Source organism: Equus asinus, chromosome 8, assembly GCF_041296235.1.
Source record: "Equus asinus isolate D_3611 breed Donkey chromosome 8, EquAss-T2T_v2, whole genome shotgun sequence".
NCBI classification, from domain to species: Eukaryota; Metazoa; Chordata; class Mammalia; order Perissodactyla; family Equidae; genus Equus; species Equus asinus.
In genome coordinates this window covers 11,303,201-11,324,805 of record NC_091797.1, presented here as the reverse complement: position 1 = coordinate 11,324,805, position 21,605 = coordinate 11,303,201, and the positions used below count along the sequence as shown (strand labels likewise).

The 21,605-nt window shown below is 38.3% G+C and overlaps 1 protein-coding gene across 1 annotated transcript in view; it reads right to left on the bottom strand.

Annotated features, from left to right (window-relative positions):
* Positions 1–13,773: 13,773 nt before the first annotated feature.
* The window catches only part of BMP5 (bone morphogenetic protein 5), a 115,510-nt gene continuing 107,678 nt past the window's right edge, over positions 13,774–21,605 (bottom strand). Inside the window, exons 5-7 of the mRNA XM_014851756.3 lie at positions 19,072–19,148; positions 17,394–17,504; positions 13,774–14,002 (exon numbers count right to left, since the gene is read on the bottom strand). Coding sequence (XP_014707242.1) covers positions 13,853–14,002; positions 17,394–17,504; positions 19,072–19,148 — 338 coding nt within the window. The 3' untranslated portion in view covers positions 13,774–13,852. The remainder of the gene's footprint in view (positions 14,003–17,393; positions 17,505–19,071; positions 19,149–21,605) is intronic.

Here is a 21,605-nt window from a genome sequence, read left to right as displayed (position 1 = left end):
GGCAACCGTAGCTGGAGTGAGGAGAAATAATAAGATCTAGAGCTAGGGAAGTCGCAGAATGGAGCTCAGCCCCCTCTTTTATTTTTTAACCATGTGTAAACTCACCATATGACCTTTCTCAGCAAATAAACTTCCAGGCAGCCTTTACCCATAGATGAGAATTGACATGCAAATAAAATCCTTTTTGCTATTCTTTCTTGCCAAGATTTTGTTTTAACCTTCTAGATGGGTTTCCTACAAATACTTGCTCTCACACTGCTGCCTGATAGCTTATATTAGTCGCAATAATGGCTAATTAATGGCCAAAAAATAAGTTTCATACCCTTCCTCCTATCATTCAAGTCCCTGTGCTGATACCCTCCTTCATACAGGGTATTATTTCCAATAGCTGTCATTTAAACCTTACTGTTTCAGTGAAATTAAAGCATAAAGCAATCCCCTTCAGCCTTTTCCTTTCTTGCTTCAAGCTTATTTATTCTGCTAGACTGTAATGCAGCCTCACCTTGCCAAACCCTAAGCCTACATATTCATCAAGTCATGTCAAATGCTCCCTCTGCTGTAGAGCCTGACTTGGTTGCTTCAACCAGAATAACTCTTCCTCCATCAAGCATGCTGAATTCTTTACCTATATCTCACTATAGGGGCTCATCATTTTTTTAAAATTTAAGACTTTTATTATGGAATATTGAATATATGCAAAGTAATGTATAAAAATGAATGTGGTGGATTATTGCAGTAACAGCACCCAGTTTGTTCATGCCTATTTATATTCATGTATTTCCCTCCCACATAGACTCCGGGCTTGGTCATACGACCTGCTTTGCCTTAAGAGACGATAGCAAATGTGATTCAAGACCATGAAAAGGGCTTGCACAACAGGCTGTGCTTTCTAACTTCTCCCAGGAATCTGGTAACCACTAGCATGGAAATAAGCCTGGGTTAGCTGACTGGGGACATGTGGCCTAGCCACCCCTACAACATTTAGCTAACCAGCTAGCACCAACCAACAGCCTGCCCCAACTGCCAGGCATGAATGAGGCTCTCTTAGACCACGCAACCCCAGCCGATGCGTAAACTGACTGCAGTGCCAGCATAAGTCCAGACAGGAGCAGTAGGACAATCATGGCTGAGCCGAGTCCAAATCTCTGATCCACAGAATTGTGAGCTAAGAAATCATTGTTGTAACTGACTAAGATGTAAAAGAATTCTTTTACACAGCAAAAGCTGAGACACGCATTTTTAGATGCATTTAGATGCACGCATATACATGCATTTTTAGAAATATTAATAAACAAGCATTTGTATTGTAATTCATACTAAGAAATAGCATTATCAATAGCCCCCTCCTCAATTAAAACCACTTTCCCATCCCTTTCTCATTATCTTGAATAGTGAATTTTTTAAATCATTCCTTTGCTGTTCTTTAATGTGTGTGTGCATATAGATGGATATTTAGTATTGCTTTATTTTGAGATATATAAAAATTATATCATACCATATGTAATCTTCTATGATGTACTTTATGTTTTCAACATATTTGTAAGATTTATCCATAGGGTTGTGGGTTATTCATTTTCACTGCTATATAATATGATGTATTTTTCCATTTTCTGTAGATGAACATCTGTGTCATGTCTGGGTTTTTAGTTGTAACATACATACATTTATTTGTTTTTTTATTATTGTTGGCTCAAATTAACAGTTTTGTCATAAATTTTCTTGTATAATTTCCTAGTTCAGATCTCCACAAGTGTTTCCATGGTGAAGATTTAGAAAAGAAAAGAAATCATTAGGTGATATAGTATGTGAATTTTCTTTACATAATTATGCTCAAATGTTTTCAAAATTATTTTAGCAATTTTTATTGCCATTAGCAGCATAATGATCCATATTCTCTCCAACTGTCAATGTTAAAACATTCTTTGAAAACTATTTGCCACTCTGGTGTGAAATGTTACTCATTGTGGTCTTTGTTTGCCTTTTCATCAATGGTAGTGCGGTTGGACATTGTTTCACACGTTACTTGGCCATTGCTCTTCCTTTTTTGGGAAATTCTATTTAAGTTTTTCCTCACTTTTCTATTGGATTGTTCCTATACCTTTTATCATCCATTATTTTAGGTTTTTTCTGTCTTATTATCTTTAGAGTATGTCTCATGTAAAATTAGTTAGTTAGTAGGAACTTAAACTCTTCATCAAGGAAAGCTACTTTTTTAGACCATAGAGTATTACACATGTGCCAATTTACACAGATTTTTCACGAAAAGTATTTTTCCAATTTCATTTTCTTTTTCACAGTTAACATTATAGTAAACTGGGTTGGTACCCTTCTCTCAAAACAGATTAAGCATCTGTCTTCCTGATTTGATTGCCTGGCGTTCTCCACATCCTTGTGAGGAGATGCTTGAAAGGTAAAGTAAGAAAACAGACTTCTTCAAAACGTTCCTCCTAGTTCAACATGCAACAGACTTGGCTAAGCCCTTCTAAATCAACTCCCACAACATCATCTAGGATACAGCACTCCCTAAGAGAGCTGTTAGAAACTTTGAATAATAAAACAGATAAAATACAGAGCATACTTAAAAGACTTCTTCAGGCTCTAGAGACAAATATGAGGCACTGATATTTAAAGCTAGTAAAATTGAAATAAAAGCAACCAGTACAGATTAAAGAAAGGTATCAGAAAAAACTACTATGTTCTATTTTTATAATTAGTATTAACACATGATACATGATTATCTGTAATGGTAAATAAAAGACCTTAACCCAGTAATAACATTATCCACCTACAGAATAGTTACACGAATACCACAGTATCTAGAAAATTTTGGACTGATATTCACATTGTTTCCTCATGACGTAAATTCTTTTGTGTTAGTATATACAGTTCTTTAAAAAACAAACTTCTTTACTAACTAATCCTAATGCAAAACAGGTTTCAGCTTCACAACCAGAAAATGGCTATAATTTCAGCCCAAAATAAAGCTATGTGAATGAAAGAAATTTTAATAGTACGCAAAGGAACTTACAGTCAAAGAGTTCAAGGCAGAATTGTGTCTTGTCTATGCTGAGCGATAGGAACGATCAAAAATCAACAGTACTTCTGGGGCTGGCCCAGAGGCCTAGTGGTTAAGTTCGTGCACTCTGCTTTGGTGGCCCATGTTCACAGCTTTGGATCCAGGGCACAGACACACACACCGCTCATCAAGCCGTGCTTTGGCGGCATCCCACATACAAAATAAAGACAGACTGGCACAGATGTTAGCTCAGGGCCAATTTTCCTCAAGCAAAACAAGGAGGATTGGCAACAGATGTTAGCTCAGGGCCAATCTTCCTCACACACACACATGCAAAATCTACAGGGCTTCTATGCAGTGTCTTTCAAAGTCTTTCTTAGAAAGCCATTTTAATATTCAGCAGCACTTTAAATCAGAGATGGCTTCCTTATGTCTCTCCTAAACCTTTTATGCTACCATTAAAGCTCTTTTCCTTCCTCATTACATGTATAGAACTGGTGGAAAATCATGTGTTACTTTTTTGTTCTTCATTAAGAACTTTTTTGCCAATGACATTTTACACAATTGTTCCCAGATAGTCAGCTTCATCCATCTTTTTTTTCTCACTGCTGTGTTCACTTTCCCGAAGCTCCTTGAACTATTTTAAATACACAGCCAGCATTGGTATTACAAAATTAGACAAAAATGTTTTATCAACTAACACCTAAATTGTATTTTCTGCAAAACTGATAGGAAGTTCCACTTGACCTTTCATGGTAAAGAGAGAGAAGCTGACCACAAAGCCCTGTGGCAGACAGGACAGAACTAAGTTCATTGTCTTCATGTCAATATCTGTTTCCCACAGACGGACCTTGGGTGTGATCAAGCTGTGAGTAATAAAAGCTGGAGAAGCCTTCCCATTTACCACAGGTACCTGGATCTGCAGTGTGATCTCACTGACTGCATGGCTTTAAATGCCATCATACGCTGATGACTTACAGGTTTATATCTGGCCAGGACCTCTCCTGTAATCTCGGGACTTGTATTTCTAAGCACTTTCTGAATGTCTCATTCAGAAGTTAACATGCCCCAAATCAAACTCTCAACCCCTTGGGGCAATCCCTCCCCTTCCTCTGCTGGAGCTCAGTAAATGATTCCTCCCTCCTTCCACTTCCTCAGGCCCTATTAATGGAAGTCATCCTTAACTCATTCTTCCCTCACATCCCATTAGCAAATCCTATCAACACTACCTTTGAAATATTTCCAAGTTCACATTACTTCTCACCACTTCTACAGTTACCACACTGGTCTGAGTTACTATATTCTCTAGGACTGCATCATTTCATTATCCCCTAAACTGTGCTCCGTGCTTCTGCTTTTGCCGTGCTACCCAGTGCTCTCCTCACAATGGCTAACATTCCTTTGAAAACACACTCATGACTTTTTCTACTCAAAACCTCTCCAAATGGCTTTGCACCTCAGAATCAAAATTCAGAGACCCTACAGTGGCCTTTAAGACCCTATACCCTCTGACTCTCTGCTACCAGCCTGAACTCATGTCCTTCCTCTCTCCCCATCACTCACTCTACCAGGCCACAACGGCCTCCTTGCTACATCTCAGAAATGCCAACCATACTTCTGCAGTTGTTGTTGCGTTTGCCTGGAATGTTCTTCCCACAGAGACCTACATACATCGCTCCTGTTGTAGCCACATTCAATTCTGTACCACCACCGTATGCATGAGCCTTTATAGAGGTCTTCTTTTGTCTCCTACAATTTAGGAATACTAAATCATCCTGTGGGCTCAGACTGTGCTCCTTGTTTTATCCAGATTAGAATGCTCTGCAGCTGCTAGTGCAGGATGCAACGCAGGAAGGACCTGAACTCCTCTCCTCCCATGGACACACCGAATCTACAGCTAAATATGTAAAAATTCCCTCAAAAAACTACTAAAAACTGGCAGACAGACCCCTTCATGTTGGGCCAACAAGAAGGAAACCACATTGAAGCAGCTTAGAAATGCTGAGACACAATCTCGCCATAAACCCCAACCCAAGCATGTTGACGCACAATCCAGAGGGAATTCAAAAGTTGGAGCATCTCCCTGAGCAGCAAAGGACTTGTCCCTCACGTGGGGCACCCCAACTTTCAAGGCCCACACTTGAAAGATGAGCCTCCAAGACACTTGGCTTTGAGGACCAACAGGAGACCAGCGGGGCTGTGGGGATCTGAGGATTGGTTCTTTCTTTTTTTTTCGTGAGGACGATTTGCCCTGAGCTAACATCTGTGCCAATCTTCCTCCACTTTGCATGTGAGATGTGAGGACCGGTTCTTAAAGAGCCACACACAGACTCACCTCCCAGGCCCAGCACAGAAGCAGCCATTTAAAAAGCATCCAGGCTTTGTGTGAAAGAGATTCATTTGCTGATTTTGAAGCATTGGTCTAAGGGTCAGGTGCCTGCTGGGATACTTTCTGTGGACAGAGGCTGGTAGACGCCATCTTCCTGCCTTCTTCTGCCTTGCCAAAGCTGGAGGGCACCATGTCTTTTTTTAAATTTTCATTTCTTTTCTTTTTATTTCTTTTTTCTTCCCCCCCCTTTTTTTTTTTTCCTTTTTCCATGGGTACCATCTTTGCAGTGGGCACCACCTCCAGCTCTCCAGCAGGCCAGTACCCACTAGAGGGGAGCTTCTACAGGCATGTGGTGCCTGTGGCAGCTGCCACCCAAGGGATGCCCCTTGATCACCTGGCTCTGGAGGCCATGGGACTGTAACAATCGGAGAGACAGTTCTTGGCCAACTACCATCCCCAGGGCACTGCACAGATGGCAGGCTGAAACCCACCGGGTCCTCCTGAGAAAGGGCCTATTTGCTTTCCAAAGAGCTTTGGCTAGAGGAGCCGGCTTCAGGTCTGGCACACACATGGGGGCCTACGAAGGGGCTGTCAGGGAATATAGCCCTGGGGACATCAACTTTGTGCTCTGCCCCTGGCTTGCTACAGCTCCCCGGTGTCTACCAGAAAGGAGCTCATACACACTTCTGGAGCCCTGGTTTTGTGCCTGCTACCCAGGGGACGCCTCCACATCACCTGGCTCTGGTGGCCAGCAGGGCTTACACCTGTGGTCCCACAGGACTGTATATATTTGCATTCTTGAAAAGCTGCTGCCTGAGGGTCTGGCTTTGAATCCACCTGAGTCTAGCTGCTGCCTGAGGGTCTGGCTTTGAATCCACCTGAGTCTAGCTGCTGACTGAGGTCCTCCCCTTCGGGATACTGATGGCCGTGATGCACTTTCAGCTGCCGGGTGCGATTCAAAACAAAATAGGCTGCTGGGACAATCACAGAGGTTGGAGAGACAACCGAGAGCTAGGGCAGGGCTGAACGATGAGGTTCATCTCCTACACAAGGCCACTCCCTCACAACTGGGAGAGGTGGCTGTTTCACCTAATGCATAGAAACCAACCCAGAGAGTCAGGTGAAATGAAGAAACAAAGGGAGATGTTTCAAACAAAAGAATAAGATAAAATCTCAGAAAAAAATCTTACTGAGGGGCCAGCCTGCTGGCCCAGCGATTAAGTTCACATGCTCCACTTCAGTGGCACAGGGTTAGCCAGTTTGGATCCCTGGTGTGGACCTATGCACTGTTGGTCAAGCCATGCTGTGGCAGGTGTCTCACATATAAAGTAGAGGAAGATGGGCGCGGATGTTAGCTCAGGGCCAGTCTTCCTCAGCAAAAAGAGGAGGATTGGTGGTAGATGTTAGCTCAGGGCTAATCTTCTTCAAAAAAATTTTAAAAACCTTACTGAAACACAGATTAGAATGCATTAAAAGTGAAAGATACTTTGGCAACATTCATTGTAAGGTGAGGAATTCAGTCCCCTCACTGTCTCAATTTTGACAGTCTTCCTTTTATGTTCGCTGTTTATTTTCCATTAAAATAATAAATGAAGACACTTCCTACTCATTTCCAAATCACTTATAGAACATCAACTCTGAGAATATGTTTATGATAATGTTTTAAGGAATTAATAAATAAGTGAACACGGTAGGATATCTTCATCTTAGGATCTCGAAGGAGTGTAAGATTTTCCCAAATAACTACAGTAGCTGGCTGTACTTGTCTCAGAAGCCGGAGAGCAGCAGTGGTTTATTAGAGAGCTCAGACAAGGGTTTGGTGTGTTTGGTCTTTTTGAGGAAGTAGCAAAGGAGAAAGGCCTCCAGGAATCAGTAGGATATCAGCTGGCAGAATTGAGGGAGGGCATTTCCGATGAATGGGAAAATGTTATCAAGACCCAGAAGCTGTATTAGTGTATTGGGGACACAGAAAGTACTTTAATTTACTTTCACTTAATAATAGTTCTCACACTCCAGAAGTGTGAGGTGAGAGTCATTGGAGCCATTAGGTTCAACAGCCAAGGTTTTTCAAAGATTCTTCCTTTTCATCATAACTCTTTGGAGAAGTGCTTGTTCTCTTATATAGACTTTATTTATTTTTTAATTAGGTTTTTTTTTGAGGAGGAGGAATTGCCCTGAGCTAATATCTACCACCCATCTTCCTCCTCTTTTTGCTGAGGAAGATTGGCCCTGAGCTAACATCCTTGCCCATCTTCCTCTACTTTATACTTGGGACACTTGCTATAGCATGGCTTGACAAGTGATGCGTAGGTCCTCACTTGGATACAAACCCGTGAACCCCGGGCCACTGAAGTGGAATGTGCAAACTTAACCTCTATGATGCAGGGCTGGCCCCTATAGGCTTTATTTAATTTCCTAAGTGGAAACAACTTACACGTATTATTGAGAACAATATTGTGGACTTTCATCTTTAAGACAAATAGTCTTCTAATCACCAGAGTCTTAATAACCTTAAGAAGAGAAAGCCGTTATGTCCTTTTTTCTTTATTAATTTTAAACAGGTAATTTTAAAAGCCAATCTACAAACTATGTTATGAGAGATATGCCAAAAATTGAATAGGCAATGATAGTATGTCCTTATATTCAAAAGGAGGGCACTCTACTCTCACAGATGCAGCCTTTCTAGATGACATACTCGGTCCATTGTCTATTTGCACATCTCAAATAAGAAAGACAAAGAAGAAATAGGTTGTTCCAATATTTTCTCATATTCTTGTCACAAAAGTAGTCTGAGTTAGCAAACATTCTTTTGAAGTTGGTTGAAATGATCAATTTTCCGACATTTTCCATATTTGCTCGAAAATAATGTATTTCTTAAATATTGTTTGCACATCCATTAAGTCACGTTTGTTAATTGGGCATGTCTGCTCTATCCTCACTGATCTTTTTTCTTTTAATCTATCAGTTAATGAGAGATATTCCCTAAAATTTCTCACTAAAAAGGTGAACTTTTTTTTTTTTGATGAGGAAGATTGTCACTGAGCCAACATCTGTGCAAATCTTCCTCTATTTTCTATGTGGGATGCCTCCACAGCATGGTTTGATGAGATGTGTGTAGGTCCATGCCCAGGACCCAAACCTGTGAACCCTGGGCCACCAAAGCAGAGTGCGTGAAGTTAACCACTATGCCACGAGGCTGGCTCCAAAAAGTGCATTTTTAATTTCTCCTTGTAGTTCTATCAGTTTTTTGGCTTGTGTAGTTCTAAGACATAGAATACTCTGTCTTACGTATAAGCTTAGAAATGAGAGTAGTGATTAGAGGTGTTATCAATATGTTTTGATCCTCATTTCTCTAGTAATCGCTGTTTGCATCAAAATGTAAATTCACTTTATTAACATGGTTAACTCAGTTTTCCTGAGACGGGTATTGTCCTGTTACATATTTTACCTTCATTTTACTTTCAACCTTCTTATGTTTTTAAGTTTTAGGTGTGCCTCTTTTGAACAAAATGTAGCTAGTGGTTGAAGTTATTATTATTATTATTTTTAAAGATTGATACCTGAGCTAACAACTGTTGCCAATCTTTTTTTTTCTTTTTTCTGCTTTGTCTCCCAAATCCCTCCAGTACATAGTTGTATATTTCAGTTGTGGGTCCTTCTAGTTGTGGCATGTGGGATGCCACTTCAGCGTGGCCTAACAAGTGGCGTCATGTCCACGCCCAGGATCCCAGCCAGTGAAATCCTGGGCCACTGAAGCAGAGCATGCAAACTTAAGCACTCAGGCACAGGGCCAGTCCCTGAAGTTACTATTTCAATCCAATCCAGCAATAGTTGATCTTTTGAGTCCATTTACATTTAGTATTAGATGACTGTCTGAATTTAGTTCTATCATATTATTATATGTAATATTTCCCCTTTGCTATGTTTCTTTTATCCTTTTCTTCTTTTTTATTTCATTGAATTGATTGCATTTGGCCATATTGCAATTATTCCCCCTACTGGCTTAGAATATGGGTCAGCAGACTACATCCTATGGACCAAATCCCACCCGCGCGTGTGTTTGTAAATGAAGTTTCATTGCAACACAGCTGCACATATTGGTGTACATGTTGCCTATGACTGCTTTCACACGGCAGCAGCAGACTAGAGCAGTTGCTACAGAAACACAGAGCCTACAATATTTACTATCACGTGCTTTACAGAAAGAGCTAGCCAACCCTGGTTTAAAATATACTATTTTGCATCCTGAGGTTAATGAGTCTAATTTAATCGCTATCACCAAGTGAAATGCAAACCTATATTTCCAACCATCCACCTTCCAACATACGTTCTGTAGTTGTAACGCATTTTACCATATTCAACCCTATTTAATGCTATTTAACTCTTTTGTTTTTTTAAGCCACAATTACTAGACATGGTTATTTATTTTAGTCTATGCTTATGTTTGCCACTTTCCTGCTCACCATTTTTGTGTATATTTCCTTCTGGGGTTAATTTTGTTTCTTCCTGGGCTATAACCTTTAGCAGTGGCTTTGCTGTTGATGCTAAACGCTCTGTCAGTTTTATTTGCCTGAGGATGTTTTTATTTTGCCCTAATTTTTGAAATAGTCTTGCTGAATACACAATTCCAAACAACATTTATTTTTCCTTAGCAATTAGGAGATAATAATTGCCTGTTGACTGACTTTCAAGTTGAAAAGCAGCTTTGATTGAGAGGTCGGCTGTTAGCCCCAAAATAGTCCCCAATTCTCTGGAATACTGATCAAACGGATGCTAGAACTCCCTTGGATCCCCATGGACTTGAAGGTCTTTTAGATTTTCCACCTCTTTCTCTGTCTCAATGCTGCTGCCTTCTGGATAATTTCTCCAGATCTACCTTTCAGCTCACTATTTTTCTCACCAGTGATATCTAAGCCACTGTTGTAACACATCTCATAAAGTTTAAATTTATATTTTTCCTTTCCAGAAAGTTCTATTGATTTACTTAAAATATTTTATATTCACATTTTTATTCCCTCTTCTCTAAAACACATAAAAATACACTTATGTATTACATGTCTCTATATGTGTTTTATTGAAGAAAGTATAAAGCTATAATCTAAGACATCTTATTGATCTTGTGGTTTAAGGAAGATAATTCTTTTCTTTTTTTATAGGTACTTCAGGAAAATAAACACAGTCAAACTTTTTAAGTAGTTTTTATTATATTCTACCATGTAATATTAGCCACAATGAACTGGGAAAAAACAGGGCTCACAGCCCACTAAACCATCAGTTTAGGTCTTGTTTCTAGACCAGTTGAGTCTTGAGGCTGTTATGCAGTGTTCCCTCTCTTATCTTCCTATGGATAAGGTGCAGAATTTGAGGCTGTGGGGTGTGGGGCATCCACCCATCCTCTCCCCATCGTGTATGTACTCTGACCTCGAAGCTAGCTAGCTTCGAGGATGGTTGCCTCCATCAAATTGAAACTACAATACAAGGTTAACGTGCATGTTTGAAAGTTTCTGAAATTTCTTTGTATTTTTAAAAGTTTACATCTGACCCAGTTTCTCCTGTCTTTGAACTCTCCGTCTTTTAACCAGGTTTTAACAAATACTACAATGGACTTGGAAGTAATTTTTTGCAAAGCCTTTGCTATTTTTAAATTGCTCACTTGGATATAGTGTCACTTTTCTGCCTAAATAATAATAAATACTGGCATTGATTGTTACTTTTCCTACTTTCTCTTCAACTATGATCGTCATGAAACTTGATAAAATACAGATTTATAGATGTATACCTAGCAATGTAGATGTTTTATCAGAAAAGCTTTCTTCACTTCTAACTTTAAAAAGTTTCAGGCCAAAAAAAAGTGCCAAAGAGAAAACGCAGAAAAGCAGGTGATCTGCGATGGGAATTGGATAGACTGAGCCCTGGAAGGAATGGTTGTGAGACGGTGACTCGTGTTCGGGAAGGAGGAGTTCTTCTGCCTTGAAGGGGGATGCAACATAAGCTAATTCTTCACTCTAAATGTCTTGGGAGATGATATTTGCCAGACTGTATAGTAGCCAGTAGACTCTGGCTCGGATGATGGTGATATAGGGATTATAAAACGAGAGTTCTTTACTTAAGGAAAAAATAATTTTGGATTTTCTTTCTTGTGTTTTCCTTCTTTCTTTAGTTCAACGCAGACGATTTATTTTTGCCTTAGTTTTAAAGAACTTGAGTATTTGTGTTTTTTGCTCTTCTATTTTCACAAAGGATTAGGGCCACTTTGCAAAGCAAAATACATATAAAGCAGAAAAATTAAAAACAAAGACGCACACAAACAAAAAAGCCAATACGTAACCAGCTAAAAAGATCTGAGTAGTTTGGATTGTGTTAAAATAGGCAGTTATTCTGATTTCTGGTAACCAAAGTAATACTAAGAATTTACTATAATAGCTATTTGAGAATAATGTGACTGAGCATCTGTGCATATGTGTATATCCACATCTCCATATATGTACATATATAATTGACAAAAGGTGAAAATATTGATGTCAATTATATTCCTTCTTAAATGAAAGAGAACAAGAGAAGTATTTTCTCATCCTAATCATCTTTTGCTATTTTTAAAATTCCTTTGTTGTTTGAATAGATTAAGAAAATATTAATTCATGGATTGTTGCTTGGTTCATTTAATGGTGACTTATTTATTAACAACACAAAAACTAGTTTTAGCAATTAAAAACAACTTAAAGAATCAGTAACCCACAAACATTTTACATCTGATATTCTTATATTCTTCATTTGTGACATACTTGCTTACATTTTGTATCCCTCTTAAATAAAGAGCCAAATCGAGAAGCACAGTAGAAACTAGCATCACAAGTTTAATATATTTTAAAATATAGAAATATATTTTAAACAGCACATTTAAAGAATAATATAATAGACTTCCATTTCTTATTCTTACAATGGTACACCATTAATCAAAAAATATATTAGTTAACGTACCCCCCAATATAGTTATTATCCAATTTTCTTTAAGATAGACTGTCTTTTAAAACAACATCGCAATAGACCTGAATGACAAACCCATAACATTTTTGAAGTTACTTCTGATATGTTTTATTTGAAAGACCCAAAAAAGTGAATAATAAATGGTGCTTTATGAGTGTTTTAGATGAACTGTAAATAAAGCTAACCGTGGAGCCACCATGAAACAGCAAGTTATCCATCTAAACGTCAGTATTCAAGAAGTCAGTGTGTGTTAAATAAAAGCCTTAGAAGACAGAGAGAGAAACAGAGAGAGAAAATAAATTAATTTCAGAGGGAAGGACACACATGCACATACACACAACAGAACCTTCCCGTTTGGAATTATTTGTGCTTGGAGAAAGGTTTACAAAATCCCCTTACAAAATCAGGTTTTCATTGAGCTCATTCTCAAAGATATGAAAAATGGATCTCAGCTGGTCTTTGGAAATGGCAGTTCTGTCAAAGCCATTCTGGGATTTTTGGTAATTTCCTCCAGTTTAGTTTCAGTGCTTTTACTCTAAATAAAATCCCTTGCATCACATCAATCAGCAAACTCAGTTATAAAGGAGAGCTAAGGAAAATGGCTCTGTCGGCATCTTTGCTCCGGTATATTTTATGCATGCAGCGACTCTTGTCAGTGGGGAGGGAAGTGGAGCACATGTAAATGTTTCTTTATTTTGGACTCTTTAAATCTGAAAATTATCTGAAGCAGTAGTGTTCTAGATAATAAGCAGACATGATTTATTTGAGGTAAGAAGGTTGTGCTACAATTTTTTAGCGTTAACTTGGAAAGTTATGGACACAGGCTCAAACCTGTCTCCACAGAATTCCTTGAGCTTTGAGCTCTTTGCAAAATCTACAATCCACAAGCCAAGAAGGAACACGCTCCTATAGTTACACCAATTCTGTTAAAGCAAACAGTTATAACAATTATGTGCAATCTTGCAGCTTCTATCTTCTGCCTACCATTTATTTATTCAAATTCAGTTCAACATTTCACTTTATCTAATGAAGCAGAAACTCTAAAAGAAAAATTGTGTTTACCCAAGAATTTTTGTTTGGGTTGCTATCTTTTTAAGTTTTATTTCTAAATAAATATCCTATCATAGTTTTCATTGGCACAACGTAACCAAATGCATTCAATTTCCTTCAACAATATTTAAGAGTCAAAGGAGTTCTAATTTCAGAAAATTATATGAAAATTGTATTAGAAAAACTGTTGGAATGGAATTGGACTTAGCATATCCCATTGAAAGTTAGACTGGGCAATCTATTGTACAATGTAGTGACCTATAAAATAGATTTTCTTGATAAGGCATCCACAAAGAAGAATATATACCTTTAAATAAATAAAAGTGACTATATACATGATATTGTACATAAGTAGAGAGATGAAATGAGCCAGACTAATTTTATGAAACGCCCCTTTTGTCTGAAAGTAGACTTTTTATTGTAGTCATAAACCTTAATACAGATCTTTTTCTTATTACCATTGTTATTTAATATTAGTGGCAACCACATGAGCGCACTACCATATTTCTGTATTTTTTCAAAATGACATTGGAACTGTCATCAAAGTACAGCACAGAGATGGCATTTAATTTGGTTGGAGCACAACAAGGCTTTGGTACGTGGTCAGGAAACATCAGATGAACCTGGGAAAGAAAAAAGTGGGTTTTTTTTAAGAAATAAGGTAGACATTTTGTCTGCAGCTTTAAAATACTATGCTTGTTTTATCATTCACAGTCAGCACACCCCTGAGCTGACCAGCATCCTCCTATTTATGTTCAATGGCTGGGATGGGGGTGGCGGCCCGTAGTGAAGGATGTATTCTTGAGCATTAACACCTAGAATGAACCCAGAAGTTCTAATTATGTGTTGGGGCTTTGAAAAATATTCTACCACGTAAGGAAAACTCCCTCTATGGAATAGCCAGTGGAAATTTTCCTGGGGGAAAGACCATGGCAACTAGCACTGAGTTGCTCTGGGTTAGAACGACTGCTTCTATTTACTTCATGAGAAATATGGAAATTATAAATGCAAATCAATGAAGCCACACAATTGGACTGTAGAAAGATTTGGATCTAAGAATTATTTTTAAAAGGATAATTAAACAATAAATCATAAAAGTTTTGCCAACTCTTAATTTTCCATCGTAAAGCAAGCATAAAAGTCACAGTAAAATAAACTCCAGGTATAATCCAATAGTTGCTTTAAAGCAATGATTTCAACTCTTCACAGAATTTTTTACCAGATTGGCTGGAGTTTAATACCCTTTTACTTTCTTCTCTAGACAAATGCCAAAAAGCAGGCCAAGCTAAAGCAGAGGTAAGGAGCCTAGATATTTTACAAATTGAATATCCATCTTCCGCAAAAGCCTAAAAAGGTGGCTGTAGGTGGAAAGTGAAATGCTTAAGTAAAGGATTTATTCTCATTTTGATCAGACTGGCTGTCTGCCTATGATTTGCAGTAATTGACCAAGGAGCCAGAACGTGGTTCCTCCCTTCCCACCCACCTACCCTGGTCCTTCCCCCAAAGGAGTTTATGGGAAGTGCCACTGATGAGTCCTAAGGGATTGACAAAAAGTGAATACGGTCTCTTGGAGTTTTGGCTGCACAGTGTGCTGGCTGAAATGATATAGGAGTCTTGCATGTGGACAAAAACAGCAGGAAAAATGAGGTGATCTGACACGAACTTGAAATTTCCTAAGACTTCACAAAACTAAAAGTTGGACAGTTTCTACAAATTTCAGATGCAGCTTGTGTCCCTCATCAGCTTTATCTTCCATAACCCATACACTCATGACGGATAACTCCCTGTTTCAATGGCCTTGGCAGCCTCACTGAGCAGTCGCTCCAAAAAAATGGATTGTTCTTGAATGGCTTCTCAAACATATTAGTCACAAACACGCTTTTCTTTAGCAACAAACATGCCTGTCTTCTTGTTTCATGTCCTTCACAGAACAAACGTAGAGAGTACACAATGCCAGGAAACAAAAGCAAACTTCCCCATGTACGCTTCAAGTTTTGCAATGACTTATGTCCCATATCCCAGGACAGTAATGCAGAGCAGGGTCCTGTTCCAAATCCGTGTCAGATTTTTTTTAAAATGTTTGTTTTTTGACACTGCCTTCTAGACTACAGCCCTAAAAGCTGACAATGTGTAGCTATATATTTATAAGAAAAAAAGAAAAAGAAAAATGAGAGAAAGGGGGAGAATTTGGCAAAGAGTTTTTGCAATAATTAAGCATTGCTCAGCCTGAGGGAACCTTTGATGCGTTAGATACACATCTAAGGAAGCAAACATCTACTTTCTGAGTCATTGAGATGACAGTTAAAAGAGGCAAAGAATTTTCTGAGAAATTAAATTACATTTCTCTATAAGCTAATAGTGGCTGTTCCTCGTGACCCTACAGAAAGATAGTGATCATGGCTGTCCCTTCAAGGCACGAAACGGCGGCATTCTCTCTATGTGACTGGCTTTCAGGTCAATGTGAATTCCCATAGACAAGGCTACAAGACTAGACTTCATGGATTCTTGTTACCCATGGAAGTTTGAACACAACACACTCATTCTTGCAGAGCATACCTGATCCTCAACCCCCAGAAATGATACCCTGTATCAAGTACTTATCTTTGTGGATAGCAAAGACGAAGTCATAGCAGACCTTAAAATTTCCCCAGGAGTTTACTCTATACTTTGTATATGGCACAGAAGTAGGCAATCTCATTGGTCCAGACTAAAGAAAAAGAACATTTATAAACGACTACCTTTCAAAATGCATACTTGTTTTATTTCTCTGTGTTTCTTCACTCCAAGGTTATTGCCAACGTTTTTGACAATGCTCACGCTCTAGTTGCCATCGATGAGCGTCTTTGGTGTCTACCTATTCTGCAGTACCTCTGAAGTCAGTGAAGATGCCAGCAAAACATCAAGCCATTCAAAGATTTAATCTCTCCATTTATGGAGACCATTCCTTATTCAGAAGGAAACTGGGCTAACCTTTCCATCCACTTTAAATTTTAAATTAATTGTGAAAAAAGTAATCCGAAGAGTCAACTCCTCACAAATTCTCATAGTTACTCTTGTTTTGGTCATAAACAAGCCTCGCCCACAAAGAGATTTTTTTTCTCATAGCTTCTGCTCTCTTACAGCCATCCAACAGTGGCCATGTATCCCATCATTGAGCTTGCATCTAAAATAAGTTGTTCCCTTCCTTCTCTCCTAATTACGTAGAGTTAAAATGTTCATATTAACGCAAACATTCATTTTAATGATATCACATAGGCTATTGCACCTTCTAGGAGCCTCTTGCTTAGTCTTCCAGAGGTTGTCTCTCTGCCACAGCAATAAGTCACACTCCATAAGGCAGGTATGTCAGACTCTCAAGAGGTTTCCTGAGCTCATTAGATAGAGTACAAACATTTAGAGACCATGAAATCAACATTTCACTATCTTTTTCATAAAAACAAGCCTCGGTTATTAGAGATTAAATCACTGCTAAATTCCTGAGTGTGGAAGGGAAAAAAATGAAGAATAATTCCACCTGAAAGATTACCAAACAAAGGTATCAAGAAATAGAAATGAGTCTTCTACTTATATTCCACATTGAAGAACGTTCATAATACCAAAGTATGTCATGGAACAATCAGAAATAATTAGAGTAACCCTCTCAGATGAAATTCAGTGCAGCTATTATTCGATGTTTTTGCAATGATTACTAGTGAATTGCTGGGTTAGAAACAACCCCTGGGAACCTGCTGGATATTGCGTAGTGAAGAAATCGGTGCAGAATGACCACTTCATGTGATTACTCTAATTCCCTAGCTGAATCCTCCCCATTCTGGAATCAGGATTATTCTTTAAACCAGCCTGCATTTCCTGGCTATACTCACAATTTGTTATTTTGGCTCTAAAAAGTACCAAAGGAGTTTGAGAAGAGAAGATAATGCACTGCATAACTATAAATGGATGCTTTCCTTTAAAACAATTTGATGTGATGCTTGCATCATAAACCATTTCCAACGCTACAAAATCAAAGCATACCAGAGTTTGAACTATGGCATGGTTGGTGGCATTCATATGGGCATTGAGTGGAAAAGAACATTCTCCATCACAATAAAATGCAGCATATCCTTCTGGTGCTATAATCCAGTCCTAAAAATGCACAAAAAAAGAACAAAAATATAACATCACCAAAATAAAAAGAAAGAAGAGTAATTCTTAAAGAATACTCAAATATATTTAACCTGGATAGGTTTCCTTTTTTGGTCCAAAAATTATTCTAATAGGACAGCCTCCTCCAAGCCCTTAATTTATTTTTAAGCTGAAGTTTACAAGAAAAGTATAAATATTTTCACAAGAAATTGTCCTCTGTAATTTCTCCCAAGAGGTCACTATGTAAGATATTCATAGTATGTATTAAATCCATGTATTCACGAATAAAACCATAATCATGAAATAGCTTTCTAAATATTGTTTAAACAGGAAATGATGAACTCTGGAAAGTTCAAGTGAACCAGAAAGGAAAAGAATAAACTTAATTGAGATAATTCTCATTACTTCTTAATAACTCATTGTTGGTTTTCGAAGCTTGACAGCCTCCTAAAGCTTTAACATTTGTTCCTCGTGCTGTTTTTCTTTCCGTTCATGTATTAACTTTATAATCTCTTTAGAAGAAATGAATGGGAGCAAATTCCTGAAAACTGCACGTGAAAAATTTAGGAAGTAAAAAATTGGCACATGTAATGGTTGCCCTGACTTTTTTCCCAGAGATGTAAAACTTGGCCCAAATGTAAAATTATTGAATGTTGATGTTGAAGGTTTATCATAAATTTGAAAATGTTTACATTTTAATATTACTTCTCAGTAAGATAGCTCATATTCTGAGGATACATTGTAATGGGATAATGTAATCTAAAACCTTCAATTTAAACTATTATGACATAGAGCCAGTAAAAACTATTTTGGTTAAATCCTCCTCCTCAGCTGGTTGTGAAGCATATGTAAAAGACAGCAGTAAGATTTTTAAGTGCAAGAAGAAAAACTGTTGTCTGTATTTTGTCTTATGACAGAGACCTCATAGTCGAGGAGTCTATTTCTTAGTCTGATATTTTGGGACCACAGGGGGCAAATGGAATTGCTGTAGTTAATTTGAAAAATTGATATTGAAATTAAAAGTTTGGGATATTTAAACAACAGCACATTTTTCTACTTTCTAAATATCATAGGGTTACATTTCTTCTTCAGCGTAGTTGTTTTTTACTGTAAACTCTAAAAACTGTGTTTCAATGGTGAAAGGATAATGGAGAAATAAAAATGATATGGATAGGGGCCAGCCTGTTGTCACAGCAGTTAAGTTTGCATGCTCCGCTTCAGGGGTCCAGGGTTTGCCGGTTCAGATCTCAGGCACTGACCTACATACCGCTTATCAAGCCATGCTGTGGCAGGTATCCCACATGTAAAATAGAGAAAGATGGACACAGATGTCAGCTCAGGGCCAATCTTCCTCAGCAAAAAATGGAAAGAGGAGGAATGGCAGTGGATGTTAGTTCAGAGCTAATCTTCCTCAAAAAAGAAAATGATATGGATAATGCATATACTGAAGAGCCATGTCAAAAATAACGGGTTACTGTATCAGAAAAATTAGTGATAAAGATTACGAGTAACTCAGGATGTATAATAAAGCAGAGAAGACACACCTCAGTTGATTGACCATCCTTACCTGCCATCCCAGATCCCGGAAACTCACATAGAGTTCATGCTTCTTACAGGCTTGCTTTTGTTCACTTGTATTATAATCTGCAGATAAAAATCAAATTTTAACAAATGGCAGCTCACCAGGTATATTAATATTTCCTTTGTGATATCACTGATAAAATAAATAAGAGACTGTATTTGAATTGTCAAATATGAATTTGAATCTTAAAACTAGGAGCTACTAACTAACCATGTGAACTTCAGACAAGTCCCTTGTCCCATTTCTTCTTCTGTAAAATGTAAACAATACCATTTACCTTGTCAAGTTCTAACTGGGGTTTTGTTAGATGCCCCCATGTGATGGTGCACAGCCTGATGTCTTCTACTCACTGAGTACCGGCTGCTCAGTGAATGCTCATTCATTAACTCATTCACATTAGAGTTGTATTTAATATATTTAAATATATCAAGTATTCATACAATACTTTTTTAACATCTTCCATGAGACAGACATTGGGAAAGTGCCAACTGGGATCTTACTGAGTTGATTTTATTTAATAAATATCTTAAACTCAGGAAACCCAAAGTAGACCTTTTGATCATCCTCCTAAAACCTGTCCCATCTAGACCTTTCCATTCTTTTTTTAAAATTTTTTTGGTGAGGAAGACTGTCGCTGAGCTAACATCTGTGCCAATCTTCCTCTATTTTTGTATGTGGGATGCCACCACAGCATGGCTTGATGAGCAGTGTGTAGGTCCACCCCCAGGATCCAAATCCGTAAACCCTGGGTTGCGGTAGAGGAGTGCGCAAACTTAACCACTATACCACTGGGTCAGCCCCATAGACCTCTCTATTCTTGACTGATGGTAGCTTCCTAGGCAGAAAATTAATTAATTTTAAAAATTTGGAGTCAAAACATACTCCTCTTTCCTTTCACTCACACATTCAATCTGTCAGGAAATCCTACACATTTTACCTTCAATAGGTTCAAAATCCACCCTCTCTCATCACCTCCATGACTGATCCTGGTCCAAGATGCCATCCTCTCTCACCTAAATTACTACAATACCCTCATTGCTACTCTCCCTGCTTCTGCCCTGGCCCCCCTACAACGAAAAGTGGACCTTTTAACAAAAAATTATGTCACTTCCAAGCAAAATGTCCCACTACGGTTCCCCATATCACTAAGAATGAAATATCTGCACCTTTTAACAAAAAATTATGTTACTTTCAAGCAAAATGTCCCACTACGGTTCCCCATATCACTAAGAATGAAATACCTGCACAGTGGCATACAAGGCTCTATGGTTGGCCCTACTACCTCTCTGACTCGTTCTGCTACTCGTCCCCTCCTTCATTCCACTCTGGCCATGACACCTGTTTGCTGTTTTGCACACAGGTCAGGTTTCTCCCACCTTAGAGTCTTCACTCTCATATTCCCTCTCCCCAAAATGCTCTCCCCCTGGATATCTATATAGTTAACACCCGTAGCTTCAACTCTTCACTTAATGTCGTCTTGTCAATGAGGCCTTCACTGACCACCCTATTTAAGATCAAAGCTACCACCTCGACATACCTGATCTCCCTCCCCGCGCTCTGAGTTTCTTTTCCATTTCACTTATCATCTCTGGCATATGCTATGCCATTGCCTCGTTTATTACGTACATCGGTTCTTGCCTGTTTCCTCCCACTAGAATGTCAGCTCCACACGGGTAAAAATTTTGTATGTTTCTGTTTGGTTTGCTGATATATCTCCAGCATCAGGAATAGAATCTGGCACACAGTAGGTATTCAAAAAATATTTGAGGAATTAATGAATGAATTCCTCAGAGTGTTCCACAAATGATTGGAAGCAAGAGAAACACATTATTTCCATTACCTATTTTGGAATATAATCTGAAAAACCCATAAGCTTTATTGTTGTGCAAAAGGATGAAGGACGAATGAAGAGCCCCAGTCTTGCATCTGGAATAAAGTGAAATACTGAAGAAAGACAGAACTTTACAGAAAATCTTTTTATATGGTCTTCTCTACAGTGTTCACACTTTATACAAATAGCATTCTAAAAGCCAACCCATGTTGATAATTTCCAATATGAAGTATGAAAGGGAGAAAAATTTAGGGCAAAGGAGCTAGCAAATAATTTATTTTCAAAGAAGACAGCTAACTTTTTCTTCTAGGAACGAACGCGACATTCATGCTGACAGTCATCTCTGGCAAATCAATGCAGCAGTGGACGCCGCAGAAGCTGGCTGTCTTAAGGTGTAACCTTCCAGTTCAGTCACCCTCAAGCTCACTGAAGATGTAGGCACAACAAAGATCCAAGGGGCCCGTCTTAGCGGGACCTGTCATCTGCCTTTCAGTTACTTCAACTAATTACTTAATGTCAGTCTAGAAAACAAGATAATGATTCAATTTTGAACTCAGGAACTTTTTACTTCTAGATCAGACTTATTCCTACTGTGCAACTGCCTTCATTAAAACAAATTAAATATATAGATAATGATGGAAAATGGGGGAAAGAGAATTTATTTGAAACTTTCAAAGTTTATTCTTTG